The following is a 12,848-nucleotide window of genomic DNA, read 5'->3' as shown; positions in this document are numbered from 1 at the left end:
GTTTAGTATCGTGTGGAACAGTTAAAGCTGTATCTCCATCTCATCCAGGGTCCTGTACATGGTTAGTAAGTGTTCTACCAGTGAATCACCCCCCAGGCCAAGGGAAAAGTTCCCCATTGGTAGTTGCTGTAGATACCAGGGAATCAGTTGAACAGCAGAAGATAGCACCACACTCTGCCAATGCTTGCTGTTCTGAGAACATTTTGGTAAGTCCCAGCCAGGGTGTGTAGCTGGAGAATTTTGCTCCTTTCTGCTCTGAGTGAGAAGTAGCAATCGTCATGAATTCCCTGAACAGAGTCAAAATAGAGCATTCCCTTATACCCGTTCCCTCTGTGAAAGCAGTGGAGAATCTTACCATCTACCTCATCTACAAGGGCTTTGAACGTTTTCTAATTATGCTCAGAACACATGAACTTAAATTTACTTAGTTCTGCAGCATGACAACAAAAGAAGTGTTCATAGGAATTTCCAGGAATAGCCAATAAGCTGAGGTTCTTTATTTAATTCAGATAAGTCTCTTACTGAGTTGCCATTGAAATAAATGAGAGAGTGTTTTCATCAAAGGCAAAGTGGTAGTACTTGCAGTAAAAAGGGAAAAGTAAAATTTGAGATGAAGAACTCTTTGCTATTGGAGATAAAGTGCCCAAGAAAGAAAGCTGGATTGTGTATTTGGCTGAAAGTGCCTTCACGACCCCTCTGCATCTCACTCAGCAGACCCAGCCAGGAGCTGTCCTTTGACAGCGTTCCAAGTGTCTGGGCCCTTTCACTGGACTCACCCTTTGGTACTGAGGTGAGGAGGGGTTTCCGAGCTGAGGGAACTGCTAGGTGAAGTGTGAGTTTGTGGCAGTTTGCCAAGGGAACAGGCGATGCCATGCTGGAACATTAGATTTGCTTAAGGAAAGAAAGAATATTTGTCTGAGATATTCTAGGGAATCCAACCCAGAAAGAGAAAATAAGCAAGATAAATAACTTTGCAAAAGCACTTAGCTTTTTTGTGGCAGAAATGAAGTCATGAAACCCTGCGGGTGTTTACCTGTCAGCAGCCCAGCAGCTCATAGTTGCAGTCCCAGCTGCCCCAGGCTGAGGCAGAAGGACCAACCTGAACAGCATGGAAACCTTCTCAGAAATGGGCAGAGGGTTAATTAAATAAAAATTTTAAAAGTACTGCCTTAGGACACAGTCACAGGAAGTCTGTCCAGACAGCGCGACCTGGGCCTTCTGTTCTTCAGCTTTGCAGGCCAAAGCCTCTTAACATGTACTCCCCAATTCCTTCCCTAGAGAAAGTTATTCACACCAGTCCTAAAGTCCTAGCACTCAGGGCGCTGAAGCAGGAGGATCCACAAGCCTGGACTCAGTGAGGCTCTGAAAATACTTGGTCCTCCTCTGCACACCCCCAGTAACTTCCTGGAGTCACTGGCATTTCACCAGAGACCACTGTGTTGAACATCTGTCCTGACATCATGATCTTAATGGTTCTTGGGGACACAGTCATCTATCCTGTTTGTACTTAACCTCAAGTCCTGCACCCCACAGAAATGGTATCACTCCAGAGACGTTTCTTCCTCTTTCTGTGCAGTGTGGGAACTGAACGTAGACAAGCATTCTGGGACTGAGCTCTAGCCCCAGCCCCGCAACTGTATTTCAAGAGTATTGTACCCACCCACCCTACTTTAAACAGACAGTGGATATAAATCAGTCATGCGGACTCAGTTAACCCAGTGTCGAAAAGGCACTGCAGGGGGTGTGAGGGCAAACACAGATCACCAAGGCGGGGCATGATCCCATGTTCATTCCTGTTCCAGACAGAAGTACTATCAGCACTTTCTCTCACTGGCCCTCTTCTGCTCTGCTTCAGCTGGTAGTCTTTCAGTTAAGCCGGGATACATAATGGATTGCTAAGGATCTTGAGCCCTAGTGAGAGACACAGGCAAGTAAATGGTCAGTTTAGACAAGACAAATATGATAAGTCACTTGAATATGCGCCATTGTGTAGCTCAAGGACATGAATTTTGCAGTACCTGTTTTGATTTCTCTGGGAATTTTCACTTGCTTTCTGTCTTCAGTCTACCAACTGAAAGTACCATACATGTGAGTTATTATTAAATTAATGTTTAATAAGTAAATTTGAAAAGATGCAGTTTCATATTCAAGTGACTTAGCATGTGGATGAAGAAAAATCCCTTTCTCAGGCATGATTCACTATTTTTAAATGGGTGTATGCTGCTTTTGAGATGAAGCTATATAGTCTGATTTTTATTGAAAATCATGGTTTTTGATTTTCGTTTTGGTTTTTTGAGACAGAGTTCCTCTGTGTAGCCATAGCTGTCTTGGAACTCACTTTGTAGACCAGGCTGGCCTCAAACTCACAGAGATCTGTCTGCCTTTTCCTCTGCCTCCTAAGTGCTGGGATTAAAGGTGTGCATCACTACCACCCAGCTGAAAATTATGTCATTTAACAAAAAGAAAGTGCTTTCTACATAGGACTGTGGTAGATGTTGTAACCCTCCATAGCCATGGCATTCTAAAAGCTTATATAGGCTGAAAATTGGGATGCTAAGATGACAATATAAAAGTCCAAACACATGTAAACACACACACACACACATACAAAAAGACACCAGAAGAAAACTACATGTGCTTTGGTCCAAGTGAGCCAGTTAGTCCAGCCTGTGGAGCCAGCCCCTTTTCAGATGCTTATGGTCACCTATTTCGATGTTCTTCCCAGGCATCTTATTTCTTACACCACACATATTCCTTCAGGCTTTCCCATCTCAATGCACATCACCTCTCTTCAACCAGTGCTCACACCTAGAGTGGCCATGAGAGTTATATAGATTCCCTCGCTGACCTTGTCTGTCACCAAGTCTGTCCGTCCTTTCTAAGAAATGCATTCTCTCCGGCACAGCATCGCAGCACTGTGGCCCAGCCTCCCAAGGGATCTGCTCATGTGGAAGAGTTGACCTCACTCCCCTTCCAACAGTCCTGCACCCCTGCTAGCAAGAGCCATCATGGTGAAGTGCAGACCTGTTCAGCTGTGCACACTGCTCAGTGCCTCTGGTAGCAGTCTGCTATATATAGATTTATTCCCTATAGGGGAGTAAACCCAAACCCACAGTGTCTAGGGCCTGCCCTGACTCCAGAACTTCTCCAGGAGGCCTGTGTTGGCCCTGGTCTAAGCCACCACAGCACAGTCTCCCTCCCCTCCTCCAGTTTCACTCCAGACGCCAGACACTGCTGCCAGGCCCTGTCTAGCCCACCCTCTCCACCCTTATTCGGACCATCATTGTCCAATATCCATCAGCATTGTTCTTATAAATCCACCCCTTCTGGACTCGAGAGTCTCGGGGAAAGAGCTGAGTTTACCCTGATGCAGGGCAGGATGTCATCTCCTGAGGTGGGTCAGCAGAGATGTGTATGCACGGGCTTCTGGGGTTGCCTTGATCCCTTCACCTAGAAAAGGAGAATCCCATCAGAATCACCCCTCTGTGATTTGGTGAGTCACATGAAAGTACATGTGTGGACCTGCAGATGTCACCTCACCATGGTAACGTGACAGGTTACTGGAACACCAGTCTCATTGAAAAGTTTTAAGAATAGTGTTCACAGCTTTGGGTTTTCAGATATTTCCTAATGGTGGCTTTCCAAGGCTGCTGGTTTTGAGCAGGAGCTGAATGGTGAGGAGGGTTCAGCTTAGAGAGTTTATGTCTTCCACAGCAGCCACTGTTTCCACACCCTGGAGGCTGGAAGCCTAGAGAGCTTGACTTCTGATTAGCAAGCCTTCCCTTGCATACAGTCAGTATGGTCAGCAGCACTGCTGAGGGAGGTTGGTGCTACAAGAAAAGCTCAATGCCATGTAATTCGGTTAACATTTTTTAATGAGTTAAATTTTTTTAAAAAACAATTACTTGTGGAAATGCCTTAATTCTGCTTCTGTTTCTTACTAGTTTACATATGAGAATAGATATGTACTTAATTTCTCTGAAAAAATAAGTATCTGTGTCCACCTCGTGGCTCTCCTGGGAAGGGAGCTGGGTGATGACAGAGATGCTCCCTGTAGGGCCTGCTGTGCAGGAAGTCCTCAGTGGTGGGACAGCAAGGGGAACCAACCCCACTTTGCTTCTCTTTCAACTTGGGGGCACAACCAGACTGGTTTCTAGGCTGCTGACACAGAAGAGCAAAGAGGCAGACAGTTTCCTAGCTGTCTACTATTTCCGAGTGATGGACCTTCCTTTTAGGTAATGTGAATTCACTTTGCATCTACATGGCAGATTTTAGCATCCTTGTTCATTGGTGCAAATTGCACTTTTTCTTATTTATTTTAATGGAAGATCACAGCCAGTTGATAGTCCCTCTTACAATCTAAACACCAGTCAACAATCTTTCTCCTTGTGCACACCCTGCCATTGTAATACCAGGAAGGTAATGAGCTGTTGTGTGAAGGACAGCTGGGTGACTCATGTACAGCCACTACCTGGATCATTATGCATAGTTGCGGTGCTGTTAGAATAACACAGATCATAACAGTGTTCAATTGTCTTTATGCTCTGATGAACATTGTACACATATGGACATGGATAGATACATGAGTCTACATATATGTGAGTGCATGCATTTATATCGTTACATAATATGAGACAGAGGGCTTTCTGCTCTGTAGTATCTTTCTTTTAAGGACATTAATCCTACTAGATTATTTCACCACATTCCTGACCCACCAAGTGAGAGAAGCCCAGGTGAGGCTGCTTCTCCAGAGTGGGTTGCACTGGCTGTGCTGGGGAAGTGAATAGAAACAATGTTTCTGTTTTTCTGTTTAGTTTCTAGTTGTTGTTGTTGTTTAGAGCACCCACCTTAGATGTTTATGCTATAAGTTTTTAGACAACTGCACACTTTGGCATTGCAGAAGGCTAAGAGGTAAAAGAAGGTTTACCTGGAGCCCACCGTAAGACACCTCCACTGTGCTTCTAGTATAGCACAGGAGTGTTGACTTTTCATTATCCCCAAAGCAAGAAAAATAAGCATCCTGTTCCTTGGAGCCATGTAGATAAGACGTCTTCACATGAAGAGCCTCATGATTGGGGGAAATCAAATGTTGTAACTTTCCGATCTCTCGCTCCTCAGGCGAGTGCATTGTTGTGTCTTCCCATTTGGTGTCTATTAGAGTGCTGAGCCTGCATAGACGCTGCGGTCGGCTTTCCTACTGCCTTTTCACCAAGTGAGACAGTGTGCATGTCTTTCTGGAATTCTGCCATGGCTAGTGTGATCTCTGCCCTTCCACCACCAGCAGAGTATCAATCACATGGCCATAGCTGGACAAGCAGACATTCCTTCCAACTCTGCAAAAAGGGGTGAAGAATCTGAGTGAAGGTATGCTCAGTTTAAAGGAACATGCCCCATTTTTAGCAATCTGTTTCCATGACAACAGAAGTAGCAGCCAACCAGAGTTCTCAAAGCTCCTGTAAATTTCCAGGGCTGTGTAATGAAAACATTGTCTTCCTGCCCTGGTACCACAGAAGAGTGCAAGAAAGCAGCAGGACCTGGAGTAGCATTTCTGCTTGGCTGCAGTTGGGCTCTTTAAGTGCTGTTAGAAGATGCTGTACCATAGGACTTCCCACCCTCCCCAGCAGTGCACGTGTAAGGATGCAGCAGAGGGTACTGCACTGCAGCACTGAAGAGGGAGGTATTGCTTTCTTTGGATACTAATCTGTGCAGCATTTTAGTTAATGTCATATTGTTACTCCTGTTTTAGTCAGAAAAGAGTCATAAAAATTCTGGTGCAAATGCTGTTTGTTCCTGCTCCTGACTGAGCCCTGGGTCTGGGGCGCCCCCTGCAGTTGCCTTCCTTGTAGATAGGAAGTGGAGATGCAAGTGTGCTCAACCAGTACAAGCAGCGCGCCTTCCAGGGCATGCTGCCACTGGGTTCTGTTTTGGTGTTTTTCGTTTTGTTTCGTTTTATTTTCATCCCTTTGCATTACATTTTATTTATTTTTTGTTTGTTTGTTTGTTTTTCGAGACAGGGTTTCTCTGTAGCTTTGGTGCCTGTCCTGGAACTAGCTCTGTAGACCAGGCTGGTCTCAAACTCCCAGAGATCCGCCTGCCTCTGCCCTCCCGAGTGCTGGGATTAAAGGCGTGCACCACCACCACCCAGCTGCATTACATTTTAAAAATTACTTGAAGAACCTTATTTTATTTTGAGCAAATTAGACCTTAAAAATACAGTTGAGACCACATGACCTTTGGTGGCTCCTTTTAGCAACTGAGGACTGGTAGGTTCCACAGTGGATTTCACATTCAGTGTGAGCAGCGCTGAGAACAATCTGGATCCACCATACATCTGTGGGCTTCACACCTCTGGTCACAGCTGTCCTTTTTAGTCTCCTTCATCCACAACTACATAATTACATTTCTTTTTTATTCCCACAACACCAACATCAATTCAAAAATAAGCACAAGGACTGCAAGATGGCTCCTTGGGTAAAGGACCCACTTGGTAGGAGGCAACTGACTTCCACTACTCCTCTGATCTCCACACTCACACCATGGCTCCCCACTGACACACTCACACCGTAAATTAATAAAATGCAAAAAATGATTGATTTTTTTTTTGGGGGGGGGGGAAACAGACTGTAAGATTCATACAATGAGATGAAACCATTTACTCCAGCATAATCAGTTCCCCGTAGAAAATCCTCTGATAGTTCCCTCTGAAATGCAGCAGAGCCTCCCTTCCTTAGGGAGCTGAAGCCAGTCACGCGTTCTGCTCTTGTGTGCAGGGAAGGGTCTGCCCTCAGGGAGGGGACAGAAGTCAGTGTCACAGTAAATAAAAAACACAACTATTTTAGTTATTAAATCACCCCAGTAACGGCTGATGGGGTTATGTTGGTGGGGTGGGGACAAACCAGGAGGTAGGAAATTGGAGATGTGATCCTGAGGAATCAGTTCTTTCGTGTTCCTAACTGATCCTCTATTTACAAAAAAAAAAAAAAAAAGTGTTGGCCAGTGTGGTGACTTTAATCACACCTTTAATCCCAGCACTCAGGAGGCAGAAGCAGGTGGATCTCTGTGAGTTCAAGGCCAGCCTGGTATACAGAGCAAGTTCCAGGGCAGCCAGGACTCAGGACTATACAGAGAAACCCTGTCTGAAAAAAAAGAAACAAAGAAAAAAATGTAAAAAAAAAAAAAAAAATGTGTTAAGGTGAAATTCACTTAACATGAAATTAATCATTTTAAAGGAAACAATTCAGTAATGTTTTGTACAATCGCCATGTTATACAATGATTGCTACAGTGTAGGCTCAAAGAAATTTTGTCACCTCAAAAGAAAAGAACACCCAACACTATCTGCAGCTGCTCCCAGGTCCCTTCCTGGCAGCCAGCAGTCTGCATGCTGTCTCTAGAATCACCTGTTCTGGATATCTCTTAGAAGTGAAATATTGTGCCATATAATGCATCTGGCTTCTTTCACATAGCATGTTTCCTAGGTTCATCTGCACTCAGATTTATTTTTAAGAGTATGTAGCCGGGCGGTGGTGGCGCACGCCTTTAATCCCAGCACTTGGGAGGCAGAGGCAGGTGGATCTCTGTGAGTTCGAGACCAGCCTGGTCTACAGAGCTAGTTCCAGGACAGGCTCCAAAACCACAGAGAAACCCTGTCTCGAAAAAACCAAAAAAAAAAAAAAAAAAAAAAAAAAGAGTATGCGTCCACCCCTCCCCACATGTGTATGCACATGCACACACATATGTGAGTAAAATCCCAGAGGGAATGTCAGATCCCCAGGAGCTAGACTTACAAGCAACTGTGAACCACACAACATGGGTGCTGGGAACTAAACTGAGATCTATGAGAGCAGCAAGTGCCATCTCTGCAGCCCCTCACCCACATTTGGTCTGTATCCTTTCTGTACCTGCTTAGTACTCCATTTTCAGTATAGACTAATCCAGACTCTGTAGCACTTAAGCTGTTGAGGGTATAGCCACTGTGAACATGTGTGGACACGTTTGTGTCTGTATACCCGAGCTCTTTGCATTTCACTCAGGAATAGAATTGCAAGGGTGCACTTGTTTTTAACAAAGGTACAACATGCAGAGCTTTCGAAGGACTCTTTAAGTGTTGTCCTGTGGCATTTTTTTGCTGGTAGAAACCAAGTAACCTATGGTTCGTAATAAGACTTGCTAACCATAGTGACTGCCTTGTTTTCTGGAGCACTTAAGTAATAAACGGCATGATTTCTCTTTCATATTTTTCAATTGTGTTATGAGTAAGCACTTATGCTTCCTTCACTGACCTCCCAACTGACCTTCTCATTAGCCTTTTCACTGATAAAACAATGATTAAATCCCATTTGGCGACTAAAGTACATGACAGACAGAGATTAGACACGGGCCAACTTGACCCATCATGACCAAACCCAGAAGACAGCACAAATGTGCAGCGCTTCCGTGGGCCTCACTTCATCCTGCTCAAACCACGCGCGCATTTCCAGAGTCCTGTGACGTCAGTCTCTTAATCACTCCAGCATCTGCTTGGGAAAAGCTAAAACCGAGATATGTTGGTTGCCCCGCAGTTTCTTCCCTAAGTGGGTCATCAGTTCCAGGGTATTATTTCGTTCCTGGCGTTACTGTTGTCCCAGCTTACGTCCTTTCCTAGACTGCTCAGGTTTGGGTTTTGTTCTCAGAGTCTTTCCACCCCTCCTGAACCTGCAGTTTGCCTTACCCTTGTCCTGTAGTTACGGAACATATACTGACCCCTCTCTCCGACTGCAGCTCACTCTTTTCCAGAAAGTGTCATTTCTGCCTATTTTTGTGATATATAGCCCTCCCGTGCCCACCCCCCATTCCAAAGCCGTGCTTTGCTTTGGCTCGCTCAGCTCATGCTATTCCTTGTTATACGTGAAAATCCCTTTAATCATATCAAATGTAGGAAACATTTCGATACTGGTCATTTTAATTTGAAAAGCCAAAATTTTTTTTTTATTTATTTTTATTGAAAAAAGTTTCCGCCTCCTTCCAGCCTCCCATTTTCCTCCCCCTCTCCCCACTCCTCTCCCCGTCCCCCAACTCCTCTCCCCCTCCCTCTCCAGTCCAAAGAGCAGTCAGGGTTCCCTGCCCTGTGGGAAGTCCAAGGTCCTCCCCACTCCATCCAGGTCTAGGAAGGTGAGCATCCAGACTGGTTAGTGAAAAGCCAAAATTTTGTAACAGTATTATGTAAGTTATATGTTGGTGTGTGTTTTGAAGTGCTTTCCCACCAGAATCCCATTTCCTGTATATTCTTTATCCTTCAGCCATTTGCAAGATGGGCCTAGAAGGCACTGAATGCCATGTTGGTCGGCTTGCTAACAGCGTGCAGACTGATGTGATGAGCCCATGAGCGCAGTCTAGTGTCTCAGCTCTCAGGCACATGTGCAGACATGAAGCCCTTCCCAGGAAAATAGGTCTCTCGGACTCCTGTGCCATCATAGGATGTTATGCTGGGCTGGTATGCAGTCTAGGATGCGAGCTAGGAATGCAGCTTTGCAAGCGGCTGAGTAACAGCCAGTGTTACTAGATTTGTCTTACACATGAATGGACCAGCCCTGGTTAATGTAGAGACTCCAGAAGGGGAAGGGGACCTTCCTGGTCAGGCATCTCAGCCACAGCCATTGACAGCTCTGTGGTCAGAAGAGTCACATCTTCTGTTGTCAAGGTTTCAAGCTCCATGATTCCTCTCACAATCCCTGAAAAGCACCAATAAATACATTCTGCCCAACTTCTGCCGCCCAGTGTGCTGCACCCGGCTGCCAGCCTGTGCTCTGTGCTGTGCGTCCTCCTAAGCTGGCGAGTAGAGTACTAAAGGAAGTTGCTCTTTCCTAAAGTCATAAGTCCATGCTGCGTGGTTCTATATAACCAGTGCCTTCTGACCTCACTGCTCCTCACCAGTCGAGTGTAATATGAACCAATTCGGTAGTTGTATTTTCAAATTCCCCAAGATTTGCAGGGTACTGGGGTGTCTCTGTTCCCCACCCTCCACAGCCAATGTCCACCAAGCACTACAACTGGCCTGTGCCCCTGTCTACCTGCGCCTGTGTACTAGATATTGTGTGTCCCTTACTGTCTCCCTTTGGGTATAGACAGGGTAAAGGAGCTAGGTGGCCAACAGACGTAACTCACTGCCTCTAAGTCTGCCTCCTCCAGCAGTGCACACAGCAGAGCTCTTAGAGCAGTGCTGTGCACGTTCTTCCTTTAGGGGAACTTAGACAGGGAATTTTGAGAACATCAGTTAAATCATCTGCTCCCTTTAGGCAGAATGACCTAGGCTGTGCAGGGGTTACTTATTTTGGCCATATAGGAAACTGGGTGAAAAACACAGGACTTGTGTGTGGTGTTTGTTTTTAAAACTGGTGGTTGGTGCCTCTTCTCTGTGGTATGAGAAATGTATTATCTATTCTCTGCCTCTAGCTCCTGGCACACAGCTCCTAAAATGGTTTCCTAGGTGGCAGGAGGAGGGGGTGAGTAAGCATCTTCTATGAGCCTTGATCTTGACCTCAGTTCCTCTGTCAGGCTACTCAGTGTTGTCAATGATGAGAACATCTGGAGTACATTAGATGATAGGTAGCAGGGCGCCCCTGATGACTTCTGGGTACCTTTAGTTCCAGGAAGGCACAGATGGAATAAGAGGAAGGTTGGAAGCCCAGCAGAGGACCCCTCCCTGTGCATCTCTTCTATTGATCTGTTTCTTGATTGCGTCCTTTATACGAAAGCAGTAATCATAAATAAAGTCACCTTCCTGCATTTTGTGGAAGAGTCAAATACTCAAGTCTGAGGAGGATGATGTAGTATGAATAGCCCAGGCTAGGGACTGGTATTTGAAATCTGGAGAGTCCAGGGAGTCATGCCTTCACTCAGAGTATATAGGGTCAGATTTGATTGGAATTGTTAGACATCAAGTTGCTATCCTCAGATTGAAGGACGGAGCTACTCTGTGCATTTGCAGTAAGGAGTGTTGGCCCGAGGAATGCATCGGAATGGCATGCATCCATTCTGTGTGCTGGCCCCACGGCAGCAAATATGCTGTACCCAAGACTGTCCTGTGCTTGTGGGTCCCTGAAGTTACCAGTGTGAAGCACAAGCTTGCTGACGAGATAACTGCTGATACCTTGATGTCAGTATGCAGAAAGTGTAGTGTTCAGTGTCCTAACTACATGTTATGTTTGGGGTTTAATTTTTTAAGGGGCCATTATTGCTTCTGTGACCTTTGTTTGAGGATCCCTGGGAAGGAGGAACAGACACTGTTCGTTGCTGACAAGGACCTCTGAGCTGGAGTGACACCCTGACCCGCTGTCCTCTCATTCGTTCCTTGGGATTCTCCCTGCTGTGACCACCTTAAGTACCACCCAGCCTTAGCCTCTCCATCTTGAGAAACGCTAATGTCAGAAGCATGCACGCTGTTTAAATTGCTTTTACTTGGCTTTGCTCTCTGTGGCAGTTCGTATCAACTGTTTACGCTCTAAATGCAGTGTCAGTAAAACTTTGTGGCTCAAAAACAAACCCGTCACATTTCTGTGTTCAGGTCTCATCTAGCATTGATAAGAAGATGTTTGTAAGAGTCATTGAGCAGTTCAGGCAGTTGTGCAACCTAAGGCAGGACTGTGCTCCCTGAGGCACGTAGGGTCTCCTGCCCTTTGTCCACCATGTCTCTCCTCACCATTAGAGATACATGCATATTTTGTTTTAGCATGTTGGTAAGGTTTATGGACACCCCTAGTCATCCTAACCATAATTTGAAAATAAAAGCAAAACAACTTAAAATAACTAGGAAAAAAAGTTTCTGTTTTACTTGCTGTGTTCTTTTTAAAATACACTTGTTTTCTAAATTGAATAACTAGAGATGCTGTAATAAGAATCTCCTTGAAAAATCGGGGGAGGGAATAAATTAATTTGACAAACTAGATGTCTGCATTTCCTAATGTGGGCCTTGTTTCTACTAATTGTACAATTTACTCTGTGGTAAATAGTGACACCAGTTGATTATAGCTCTCTCAGTACTTGTAGGGCAAGAGCCATTGTGTGTTTATGCAAAGACTATTAAAATTCATAACTTAGAAGTTTCTCTCTGGCCTAATTTATATTTATTCAGGTATACTAAAACTATTTCTTTCCAATTCTTTCCTGGTGGAGAAGTCCTTCCAAACTATCCAGTCTTTTCTTAAAGTAAATCGTTACTATTAACATAGAAAAATGTCAAGGAATCTCATATGTTGCTCCGAATGAGATTTCCTTTGAACAAGTCATTATGTATAAGCTAACTACCAATTTGCTTGAGTACTGTGTGAAGTATTTAAATAGGAAATGCCTAGCATTCATCATAAATTCAAATTATTAACTAAACAAAAGAATTGCTAAGTAAATTCAGAATTCACCAGCAAGCAGAATCACAATTTTTTTTTTTTTTTTTTTTTACAACTTAGTGCCAAGTAATGTCTTTTCTTATCTCCTTTCTTAAGACAAGACCTCACCCTACATGTAGTTCAGGATATCTGGAACTCAGTTTGCAGCCTGGCTGACTTCAGATCTGCAGTGGCCCTGCCTCAGCACCTTGAGAGCTGGGGTTACAGACATGGCTACCACACTCAGCTTCCTAATTGATTTCCTTCTGGTTAGATAATACAGTGGGTGTTTAGTAAAGGAACTGCAGGACTTGGGGCTACAGCTGCTAATACACTCTTTCCTTCCCACAGTGCTCCAGCTGAGGCTGCAACAAAGGAGGACAAGAGAACAGCTAGTGGACCAGGGCATCATGCCACGTAAGACCTAATCACTGTTGTCTCTGGTGTGTGGGGACTGATCTTTGTAGTTTCCGCGAGGGCTCATCTGTGA

General features: G+C 44.8%; 1 protein-coding gene across 7 annotated transcripts in view; it reads left to right on the top strand.

The window, feature by feature from the left end:
- Positions 1-12,848, top strand: part of Mrtfb (myocardin related transcription factor B) — a 156,649-nt gene that overhangs the window by 97,127 nt on the left and 46,674 nt on the right. For all 7 annotated transcript variants that reach the window (XM_057773796.1, XM_057773797.1, XM_057773801.1 and 4 more), the window contains one exon: positions 12,710-12,775. In XM_057773796.1, the coding sequence (XP_057629779.1) occupies positions 12,710-12,775 (66 nt within the window). The remainder of the gene's footprint in view (positions 1-12,709; positions 12,776-12,848) is intronic.

This window comes from Chionomys nivalis, chromosome 7 (genome assembly GCF_950005125.1).
Source record: "Chionomys nivalis chromosome 7, mChiNiv1.1, whole genome shotgun sequence".
Lineage (NCBI taxonomy): Eukaryota > Metazoa > Chordata > Mammalia > Rodentia > Cricetidae > Chionomys > Chionomys nivalis.
Note: the sequence above shows the minus strand (reverse complement) of the source record. Positions and strands in the feature narration are given on the sequence as shown.